This window comes from Rutilus rutilus (assembly GCF_951802725.1).
Source record: "Rutilus rutilus genome assembly, chromosome: 5".
Taxonomy (NCBI): Eukaryota; Metazoa; Chordata; class Actinopteri; order Cypriniformes; family Leuciscidae; genus Rutilus; species Rutilus rutilus.
This window is the reverse complement of record NC_140213.1, coordinates 36,137,828-36,150,350: the sequence shown is the minus strand read 5'-3', so window position 1 is coordinate 36,150,350 and position 12,523 is coordinate 36,137,828. Positions and strand designations below refer to the sequence as shown.

Sequence of the window (12,523 nt, the reverse complement as noted above, 5' to 3'; positions counted from 1 at the left end):
TCATGCACATATGTTGGTGTATTTACTGTCTCAGCCATATCCCCATTGGAATCCATTCAGTCTCCACTATAACTGCAAGAGTAGAAGCATATTTCATGACATCAATCAATCATTTTGGTCTTAAGACTTTAAACAAATGAGAAAAGATGAAGTGGTGGGAAGTAACAGCTTTATTAAATTAGTGCAAAAAACAGACATAATTCATTCACCACGTCATCTTTTTCTTTGCATTTTCAGAGCTTACGGGGTCTCCCACACAAAGCCACACACACATTTTGTTTTGTTTTCATGTTATCTTTTTCTGTCTCTCTTTTTTGTTGTCTTTTGTTCTTCTCACAAGCGCAAAAAGGGGGACAAATTATTTATATAAAGAACAACTGAATCAACAGCCTTCCCTGGCCTTTGACCCAAGGGGAGAGGGGAACATTTTTTAATAAACGCTGCACCATCAGAAACAAGAATCACTGCAAATCGCTCTCTAGACTCAAGAACCGCACTCTAAAACATGAGCTCATACATGAAAAAGAGGAAAAAACATCAATGGCATTAGAAATAGTCCCTACAATTTTGCAAAAACATCCAGTTCTTAACTTTTTCTTTTTTTTTCTCTTGAGGGGTCATTAAAGAATAAGCGATCAAAGTACATAAGTTAATATTTTTGTACATTGGTAAAAAATAAAATATATATAGTGTGCATTTCCCCCCATCATTTCACAGATTACTATAAAGATATATTGTGTTCCACTCCATAACAACTAATGCAATTGAACCAAAAATAAAAGACTCAAGAGATGCTTTTTTTTAGACTCTGAAGGCTTCTGGCTATCAACCTGCCCTAAGAAAACACAACCACTGCAGACTAAACAGGCCTTGTGTCCTTCCCTTACATTAGTAAACAAGATCAAATACAGTAGTCTTTAACCAGAGGAAACTAAAGTACATCGAAATGTCCAATCGCTTTCCCACCATCCAATATATCTTAGTCCAGTGACAGAGAGAGTTCATCGAGGCGGTGCCGTCCGTGATATATTGCAGAGATATGAGAAGACAGGAGGTGTAGGAGAAGAAGGGAAAGGACAGAAGGAGAGTTCCTGGTGAAAAGGTGGAGGTTGGTTTGGGATGGAGAGAGACAACGGTGAAAAGGAGGAGCGCAAAAATGAAGGGTGCGAGGTGTCTTTTGGGGAAGAGGTCTCTCTCTGCCTGCTTTGCGTGTGGAGAAGAGAAGAAGGTTTTCTTCAGTGTTGCAAAAGGACTACAGAAAGAATCAGCGGAATTTACAAGCCTAAAAGAGAAAAGAGAAAAGAGAAAAAAATAGGACTGTGAAAAATGGTAATTAAACACCATTTGAAAGTTTAACTGAACATCTGTGGTGGTAATAAACTCTCAGTGGCAGGTTTGAATTTTTTAGGTCAACTTGAGATATTTGTATGCAATGAATGTATAAAAACATGACAAATCACAACAAAGCATTGAATTAATAAATTAAACCAATTAGAAACTTTATTTAGAGTCAACCCCTCTCTTTCCTTTCTTACTCCACGCTGCCATCATAATAAAATATGATTAAAATGTAACTTTGAAAATGTAAGGTCTAATTTCGCAAGACTTGAGCGAAATGAATTGGCCTGGGGATTTCAGAAATTCAAAGGCGATCGAACCGTGCCAGATCCGATGCGAGAGAATATTAAATGTGGAGGGGGGGAGGACTATTGATTTTTTCCCTTTTGCTGCTTGATGTTTCTTTCCACTAGATATGTTTGTATTGCTTGGTCCTAAATGACAGTGGAAGGAAAATAAGACTTGCACAGGCCTTAAGAGCATGGGTGAGGTTGCTCTGTTCCACAAAATGCCATTTGCAAATTCTAATGAGACTCCAGCCCCGCTTATACATGTGCCGAGGGCCTGAAATGTGACCAGGTAATTCTTCCCCCCCTTAGGCGAACCAAATGTGAGCCTGGACCATCAAAATATATAACTAAATCAATTCACCTCGCCACATTCGCACGCAATAAAATCAAGCGAGCAGTGGATAAAAATCCTCTCTACTCTCATCTCTGCATACATACACTCTTCACTCCATCTTCCTAAGGGGTAAAACACAGGTAAGTGTGCAGGGAACGTGCTATGAAGGCAGCAAGACGAAAGTGTGTTTGATCTAATTACCATCAGCCTGATTGGAGGAAAGTGGTTGTGGCAGCAGTCAGCTGCATTTGAGACAGACACAATAACACACGTGATCCCTGCACTCCAGTGCTTTGGTCCGATAGATATATTGCACCCCCTTTGCATCATAATTCACTCCCTGTAAATGTGTCTTTTCATCAGCAATGAAGTAAAGTTATTCATGATGGGTTTCAAGTTTACAGCCATGAAACTCAGTATATATATGGTCACACTTTAGGTTAGGGTCCAATTCTCACTATTAACTAACTATTAACTACGACTTTTGCCTCAATAAACTCCTAATTACTGCTTATTAATAGTTAGTAAGGTAGTTGTTAAGTTTAGGTATGGGGTAGAATTAAGGGATGTAGAATATGGTCATGCAGAATAAGGCATTAATATTAGGGGTGTAACGATTCATCAACTACATCGATGTATCGATTTATATTCCTATGATCCAAATACATCAATCTGTGCTCGGCAAGTTGGTCTTCCGGACGACATATATCGATCTAACATCGTTTTAAAAGGTAATGAATCGATTGTATCCATACTAGGAAATAACGCATTGGATTTAAGCACGTCAGACTTTATATGGATGTTTTTTCTTAGCACTTTTAATGGTAAAGGCGTTAAACGTTACTCGATTCAGTCTGCCTATCTGTGACATCGTCGCCATACGTGACGCGCCAGCAGCAGCGCAAAGACAACAAGCAGCGCAAAGTCTCTCACCTCAGAAAAACGGACTTTCCTGTCCTCTCAGCAGCTATACTGCAGTAGCGCGCACTCTTCAATTGCACGCGCAAATGCGCCGGAGCGCGCTGTATCACTTCACTAAAGTGCAAAAGACATACGAGAATGCAACGTCGTAAATTAGTAAGTTAAGAAATAAAAGTAAAATACCAATAAATTACGTTATTGGTACATCATGTGTGTTGCTATTTATCAGTGGCAGTTTCCATGTTTCTTTACCAGTTCTTCTAAGTATTGTGTATCACCATGGTAGCCTAATTGTTGTTGTTTCCATAACAAAATGCCACTTACTGGTTATTTTGTATATTTTTATATGACTGTGGTGGCTCATACCAAGATTGTATTAACAAAAACTAGTTTGGGACTGCTATTTAATAGCTTAACCTCGCAGTGCCTACTGTTTATCAGTATCATATTCTTACAATTTGTTTTGTATGTTTAGTAAAGGGGGACAGAACTTATGTGTCAACAATTTTTGTGTAAACAAATGTATTATAATAGGCCTAATTCCTAAAAAGGTGGGTCGCGGCTTGATGACCATGGGGAAATGTGGGTCCCATGGCCAAACTATTCAAAACATCATTCAATTTTGTGATAATCGTAATTAATAATCACAATTACAATTTCAAGGGAATAATCGACAATTATAATTTGTCATAATCGTTCAGTCCTACTTTATTCAAATAAAATGTGAATGCATTTTACATTAATTGTTGTTTACTTGTTTGTTTATATCCATAATTAATTGATACCTGATTCCCTTACAAGAATTTTTGGCTAAAAAGTCACTTAATCGATTTCAAGTCACTGAATCGTTTTGGATCGTATCGTTCTAAATGAACCAATATCGTCCTTGAATCGTATCGACAACCACGAATCGCGATACGAATCGAATCGTTGTTAAAACGAATCGTTACACGCCTAGTTTCAAGTTTACAGCCATGAAACTCAGTATATACTATATATATATGGTCACACTTTAGGTTAGGGTCCAATTCTCACTATTAACTAACTATTAACTACGACTTTTGCCTCAATAAACTCCTAATTACTGCTTATTAATAGTTAGTAAGGTAGTTGTTAAGTTTAGGTATTGGGTAGAATTAAGGGATGTAGAATATGGTCATGCAGAATAAGGCATTAATGAGTACTAATAAGCAGCCAATATCCTAATATGCATGCTAATAATAAATATATAAGAGTATTAGAAATTGTAACTTTGCTGCATTAATTGTTCCTTTCACGCTTAAAAATTCATTAACAAGAAGAGGTTATGCTTTATCTGCCAGGTGCACCGCGGATGGCACGTCAAAACAAGAGCCAGTAAACAGGTCGATGCTGTGGAAATTTCTCATCCCCTCAAGACAGGCCACATTAGTAACCAGAGTGGATTAAAGAGTAAAAACGTCCATCTTGGCAGAAAAGGGGATTTAAACTTCAGTGGGCTCGGGCACAGGCTTATTTCCCTGTTGTGGATTAATTATATTTTACCCCTGTTGGGCATCTTTCATTAGATTAAAGGTTTTAGAGGCCTGTTGGGTATATCACAACTCTTCAATTGATGAAAAATATCACTTTAGCAACATACACCAAACCACTGTATCATTTAAAATTTTCAATTACAGCAATTATTAATTAAACAATGACTGACATTTCAAATTTGTGTGCTTATACCAGCTGGACTACCTCACTGTTTAACCATGGAGTATTATATATTGAAAACGAAAAAATAAATAAAAGTAGATGTTATTTACATTGCGTGTATAGATGATATTCATGTAATATGGTGGGCGCAGATAGTGAAAGTAGCCTTTCAACAAGTAATCAGAAACTAAGATATTTTAAAAGCATCAACAACTAAATCCAAATCGCAAAAAGCAACTGTCTAAAAGAGAATCAGTAATCTCTAATCAACAAATACAGTATTTTTTCCCCCTTTTAATAACCTACTTTACTATTCTGCATTTATTTGATTAAAATACATATTATTACAATTTAAAATAACAGCTTTCTATTTTAATATATTTTAAATTGAAAATTATTTCTGCGATGGCAAAGCTGAATTCTCAGCAGCCATTACTCCAGTCTTCAGTGTCACATGATCCTTCAGAAATCAATCTAATATGCCGATTTGCTGCTTAATTAATTATTATCAGTCTAGAAAACTGACATATTTTTTTCCAGGATTATTTGAATAATAGAAAGTTCAAAAGAACATTATTTATTAGAACATTACAAATGTCTTTAATGTTACTTTTGATTAGCTTACTGTGTCTTACCCCATCTTACCCCAAAGGAGTAATCGATAAATTGTAGTTTGCAACCGGTCCTACAGGGGGCAGTAAGGTCATTTTGGCATTGTTTGACCCTTCCTCTGCTGAACATGTGCACCTAACAGTCTCCTCTGTGAACTGGACTTGAGCTCAATTGCTACATCAAAGCCTATTTTGTCAGTGTAAAATATAATTTGATTTCCACGCGATATTTGTTGCAGAATCTGGCCTCGTCTTGTGTCGTAAATGATGTTTTTCTTCCTCTCTGCAATTAACATCGCCGGTGTAATCAGATACACAGCTCAATGGAGCCACATTTTCGAAGGACAAACAAAATCAATGGACTCAAAGGGCAAATCAGCACTGAAGGTGATGTTTGGCAAACTGTCATCAGAAACCGCAACAATGGCTCCTGTGGGATCGAAGACGTCAAGACCACTAAGTGCGTGTGAGACGGTGCCAGTCGGGCCCCCCATGATGTGGCACACGCATGTATCTGGTGCAGGATTTAGGAACTTTCATGGGGGTCTAAAGAGAGAGGAACTGGTGTCAGTTCATAGATGATCTGTTTGTGTTCTCCCAGAGGCTTCCATACATTATTTAAGAGCCCACAAATGCAAGTCCACTGGACTCATTTATCCTTGAGAATGGAGAAAGAACAGAGAGTATGGATTTTTTCAGTCCGTTTTCAGTCCGTGAAGCAGAAGGTTAGCAACATGGAAGCTAAAAATACACATCCACTGACACACATACACACTCACAGCAGCACAAACACAAACAAACGGTTACTTTTAAGTGAAATTCCCACTGAGTATGATTCTTCTTCTTGTCCCATTTTCAGCAATTAAATGTCTTTCACACCATATGGGAAATAAATCCAGAACCTTAATTTCACTCTATTTATTTTTGGTTATGATTAATAACTAAAAAAGGAACTAAAGATTTAAGTTTGAAAATCTCTATATAGCCTAGTTAGGGACTAGTTTTCTAAACAACAATTCTTATCACTCAACGTCTGTTTCATGTAGCGATCCGGATGGGACTATCTCCGTGTTTATAATAGAGGTGGGAGTGTGTGTTTTTTAGATGTGAGCATTACAGAAGCTCATCTGCTGTGCTTTTTATTTTATTATGTATTGGTATAATTTGAATTCTTTTTTAAGTAAAATTCACAAGTTTATAGAAATGGATGTTTATAATAAACAAGTGAGCTAAGAAATTTAGACAAGTATCTTACTCTTACATGATTAAAATATTAAAATGGGCAGTATTTGCAGTTTCTCCATTTATTAATTTTATAATTTTATTTTTTTATTTTTTCGTCAGATACTATCCATATTGAAATGAAAGCATGCCGAAGACTGGTGCGCAAACGGTAGCTGAGGTGGGTCAAAAACACATGAGGACAAGTGTTTGGATAATACAATATTGGCAATCACAAACAATCTTATTCGGACGGGATTAGATTTCCCAGAGGACCGTCAAGATTGCCGAAAAACAGTAGATGATTTGCCCTGGAATTTTTTAAAGAGGTTGTGTGAGAAAAACACAGACTTGGCAGATTTGGACTGGATTCAAATTGAATCCAAAGTACGTCTGTGAAACACGAATTTCTCTAACGCTTTAAAGGTACACTATGGAACTTTTTTGTGTTCAAAATTTCAATGCATCATCAATCGTTCTTCCAAAATAATTTTTTTTTGTCTTATCCTGATTCACTATGGTAAGCCTATTATAAGTGTTTATATTTTAGACCAGTCGAGATGGTGTTCACAGGAAATTGTGAACATAGGTCACTTCCCCGTGTTTCTCATCATATCTGTAAATAGAGAAAAGTTGCTCCGGCTACTTTGACGCATGTGGGAGTGGCATGGATAAGTTGTCACAACAACTGTGAAAAGTTGACATGGACCACGCTATATCTCGAACCTCTGGGGAATCACTTATTAAAAATAAAAAACACGAGGAAATGAGTCTGCTGGCAAAAAGAGAACACGATAGAGTTCACAATAAAATGACGAGAACTGAGGGATTTTAAATGTTGTAAAAGCAATGTGGAGATGCATTTATATTACTCAATGAGTAAGGCATTTTATTGAACAGATAAACTGTCATATGTAGCTCTCTAACTGTCACGGAGAGTGATGAAGCAGACAGGTGAGTATAATGTAACTGAAGTTTATTATGAACAGAAGCACGGAAACTAGCAGATGTAAATGGTGAGTTGAACACAATGAAGATAGCTGAATGGAACTTAGCTGATGAATAACAGTATTGTCTTTCACAGGTAGAAAACGGAACGAGGCTGATGGCAGACGTGGATGAGAGTCACTGACGATGATAGCAGGTTCGTGGAACGGGATCGGAAGACGAGGATGGCAGGTAAGTGGAACAGGTAAGGATCGAGGTGTGTCCATGGAAAGACGAGATCAGACAATGACTACGTTTACATGCAGCCAATATCCGGGTTATGGTCGGGTTAGGGTCACTATTTGGGTTTCTGAAACATTCGGAATAACCCGTTTACATGCGTGAGCAGAGAGAGTTACTCCTGTATACATGGAATTTGTAATCAGTTGGGAATATCCCGATGTAAACGGCGACGCACGGTTAGCGTCAGGACGTACGGACAACCTTAAGACGCAATATGCGTCATTTCCAATTCTTCTTCCTGTATCCAAAGACAACAACAACAACAGCAGCAGCACCCGGATAATGAATAGTTCGGGGCAGATAGCGATCGCCTTTGTTTGCGCTTTCCTTCTCGCTCCAAAAGTGTGTTGCTGTGCTGCGTCTCGCCATGTTAACCTCTACTTCTTGTTTACTTCCGGTATACTGCACGCGGGTTTCTGTATGCGCCGTCTCTACTCAAAAGACCAAGATTCCATGCGAATAGAACATGCGCAGAACACAAATCAATGTTCCTTTTGATGGGGATATGCCGATACGCGTTTACATGACCAAATATTCGGGTTAGAAAAGGGGTACCCCAGGGGTAATATCCGGGTTTTTAAAAACCGGGATATGAGCATATCCGGGTTTTTGCCGGTGTTTACATGGCCGTGCGCGACCGGGTTATTGCTAATATCCCGGTTTTGAACGGGTTATTGGCTGCATGTAAACGTAGTCAATGAAGAGTGGTGCAAGTGAATGTATATAGTGAACAGGTGACGAGGTACAGGTGTGGTGATTAGTAATCAGGGGAGAGTGAACGAGTGGGTGGAGTCTGTAGATCTGGTGGAGCCATGACACTAACAGAGTTCATTGTAAAGCATTATCTATTGTGAAGGGTCATTCATTACAGGCTGTTCTTGCTGTGCTAGAAATGTACTTTTAATTAAGTACCGTGTCTTAATTGGGAATAGCTACAGTAACATCTTCAGCTAGTGAGCTTGAAATCCTTTCCATCTAAACTGGTTATATCTCTTAAGCCTAGTATTGAATGTTTTATGAGTAGTAGGATAACCATATTCATCCGCACAATCACGCAGAGCTGAAGCACAGCCAAAACAATGTTCTTCCATAAAATGCATGCAGTTTATTATTTTTTTTTATCCGCTAGAGGGCCAAAAGATAAATAAGCCGCTTTTCCACTGTCAGGCCAAAAGGTTCTAAGAACAGTAAGGAACGGTTCCAGTTGTATTTACACTTGATCCTGGTATGGCACGACACGAATACAAAACCATTCTCGGCCCGTAGTGACACTTGGTCACTACCAGTTTCTCTGTAGCTGGCTAAATGCACTATTTGAGTGACGTAAACACAATTTAATAATAAAATTAAAAGAAATATCTGATCATCCTCCATATCAATCACTATTTACATCTCATATCGCCTGTAAACTCTTGCGTTACCAGGGCAATGACGAACACATTTGTATTACATTCCAAAGAAGTCTGTTATCAGCCCCACAGTCGAAAATGAAACCATATCCGCACCAGCTGGGCCAGATCGGCACGGAATGGAACGGTTAAGCGATCAGAATGGTTTTCCCCCTATGGTGGTAAAGTGGATATAGTGTTCCTTTAAGTACTTTTTGGCTTCAAATCAAAGATTGTAATTGTTATATACCTCATAGCAGGTTGGTTTGGTTCATGGCTTATAACTATTTAACGAATATAATTTGCCTATGGGAAAAAGTCTTCGGTAACCAAGGCCACTGAAAAAAGTATACAGGTTTGTTGCACTCTATTGCATATTACAATCTCTCTCACTCTCTGTCTCTCCCTCTATTGGTATTTGGGTCTACAACTTTTCTAACTATAATTTTACCTAAAACTTTAACACTAGTCTGGTATTTCCTCAGGAAACATTGTTACAGAGAAATAGAAGAAATCACACTCACACTTGGGACAAAACTAGCTAGCGAGCCAGTGTTTTTAACCTGGAGGTCCATGAAGGTAAGCACAGGAGCTCAGTGGAGAAGACAAACAATTTACAAACATACATTGTTCATTTAAAAAGCTGAATGAAACAGAATTAACACAATTTGAATTAATATTAACTGTTGAAGATTTACAATTATCACCATGTGGGAAGGTGACAGATCTATGTGCCTTTTTATCTTTAAGATCAAAGGTTAAAATGTATATGCATCCATAAGCTACATATAGATAATGTATAACATTTCTTTAATCTTTAACCATTTGAATCATCTTTTTGCCTTCACTAGCTAATTTTAAAAGGTAATTTCTCCCCACAATATATATATATTTTTATCTTCCAAACCTTTTCATTCCACAGATGAAAATGACAAAATTGTCATTTTCATCTCTTTAAATGGTCCTGAGGAAATTAATTATAAAATAATAATTATAAAATAATTATCAAAATGATGTTTTGCAGGTGTCAGGCCTCAGAGAGGTGTCGCACTGCAGTACATCATCAACTTATCATGTATTTAATGTCAACTACCTATAAACAAATGGAATGGCACAAACTAATGAACTACATGACAGTAATTCATGTGTGCGTGTGAGTACGTGTCTCCTGTAGAGGAGACAGATGAAGCGAGTTCTGTCTAATCTTTTGGCCATTTCTCTCTTGCAGAGCTCCATCACTGAGCTTCTGGGCTTATCTGCCTGTTCTCACCACTCTCTCTCTCAGCGGGGGTCAGGGTTCATTAAGGTGATAACGAAATTGAAGTCAGACACTCTCTCCCTCCTACTCGATCAGTGTGCGACATAGCGACATGGCCCCTCCTCGACTGTGTCTTCCTGCGCGACAGTGAAACGCATCCTTACAGGAGTCATTAATGTGCGCGTAGTGCAGTTCTGAGACCAGCATGCACCAGCTTTGTGTCATGTCACACAAGATATAAACATGTGCACACACTTTCAGACTGCCTGTTTCAATGCATCACTGCCAGAATGTGGAACACACACACATACACATACATAATTTACAGTGGGGTCTAAACATCTGTGACCACTAGTGAAAATGCCTCTATTTTGCATTCTTCCACATTAAATACAAAACAATGAATTGCAATTTATATGATCAGCATAATTTGACTGAAAAGTTTAAAATTTATTTTAAAATAGAAATTATTTGTTGCTTTAATGAGCAGCACTTAAGCTGCGCAAGCTCCAGTTTGTGTAAAAACCTGATGATAATGTTCTCCAGCATGATTTGAGATGATTCGAAGAGAATCTACTGCGGAAATATATGACCTTGTGTTCAAAAGAGTTTAGATGATCTATATTACCAATTTATCTATTTGATTAGTAACCTAGAGACTTATCCCATATTTCCAATGTGTTCTCAGACTTGATGATGCACTATATATATACAGGTGCTGGTCATAAAATTAGATGCAAAATTTGCTCTCATCAGAAAAGAGTCAACTTTGGTCCACTGTGCTTTATTAAATCCAGAGTCAACACAGCCATCTACCAGGACATTTTCAGAGCACTTCATGCTTCCTTCATTTTCCAGCAGGATTTGCACCTGCCCACACTGCCAAAAGAACCAAAACCTGGTTCAATGACCATGGTATTACTGTGTAATTACTGTGTTCATGTAATATTCAAATTTTCTGGGATTATGATTTTGTGGGTTTCATAAGCTGTAATCATCAAAATTATAACAAATAAAGGCTTGAAATATCTCACTTTGCATATAATGAGTCTATATAATATATTAGTTTCACCTGTTAAGTTGAATTCTTGAAATAAATAAACTTTTTGATGATATTTTAATTTTATGACCAGCACCTGTATATATATATATATATACATTTTTATTTTTTTTCCCCAGAAACACCTACAAAGCCACTTTGGGTAAACCAGCATGGCATAATAGAGTGAATGTTAATGTCGGTCAGGGCAGTAGCAAATAATCCCATCATTTCAGTCTATTAACAGTCACAAATTAAACATTCACTCTAACACAATGACTGTTAGCAGAGCTATTGCGGAAAAAAACAGACAATGATGCATAAAACAGTCAAATTGACCCATACGATGGATATGAAAGGGCAAAAAGACAATGCTAAAATGGGAATTCACTAAGAAGAATTGCGTCCACTATAGGCAAAGGTAATTTAAATTATTTGCACCTCTCATTCACGTATGTCTGTATATATGCTTGATTATAATTCTCCATCGTTTGATCAGTTGTTGTCCATCAGGTATTAGATTAAAAACTGCGACCATGATTAACATAAAATCCATAGAGAACCTACAACAAGCCGAACATAAATAATAAAATAATAATAAATAGCGTCTTTAGTACCCAATTAACCTAAATTAAATTGAATAAGATGTGGGTTTTTCGCTGATATACAGCACAAGAAAAGGGTGTAATTTTAGTGAATTCACCCCAAATGTTAATTTGCAGGATATTAAGACAAAATCGAAGGGAAAAAAATGGGTATCTGAATGTAGAGAGAAAACACAAATAAGAAAGTGACTGGGGGAGAGAGAAACTGTGGAGAAGAACTGCCTTCCAGGTTTAATGCAGATCTGGAGACATTGGCATCACGACTTCTATTCAAACCAGGGCTTGGGCGAGGAACATAGCAATAGAAATCCTCAGAGCATGATGTCTCTTCTGAAAAGATTTATTTTTCCTCTGTTTTCTATTTTAGAATGGCTGTATAGAGTTCCATTATGTTCCAGCCCCTCTAAAGGAGTGAATTATTTATGTTATTGCCGGGAGAAAGAGTCACCAGGGGACTGTGTGCAGGTTTGGATGGGAGATTAACTATAGGACAAACATATATTACACAACGACACACACACACACCGAGAAGCTTAAGACCTGCTGTAAAGCAACCTTTAATTTGTGCATATTTCTTCAAATGCTTCTATGTCTCTCTAGTGGCTGTAATA

The 12,523-nt window shown here is 37.6% G+C and overlaps 1 protein-coding gene across 1 annotated transcript in view; it reads right to left on the bottom strand.

Annotated features, from left to right (window-relative positions):
• Nucleotides 1-209: 209 nt before the first annotated feature.
• Nucleotides 210-12,523, bottom strand: part of cdh13 (cadherin 13, H-cadherin (heart)) — a 370,859-nt gene continuing 358,545 nt past the window's right edge. The window contains exon 14 of the mRNA XM_084409426.1: nt 210-1,282. Coding sequence (XP_084265552.1) covers nt 1,275-1,282 — 8 coding nt within the window. The 3' untranslated portion in view covers nt 210-1,274. The remainder of the gene's footprint in view (nt 1,283-12,523) is intronic.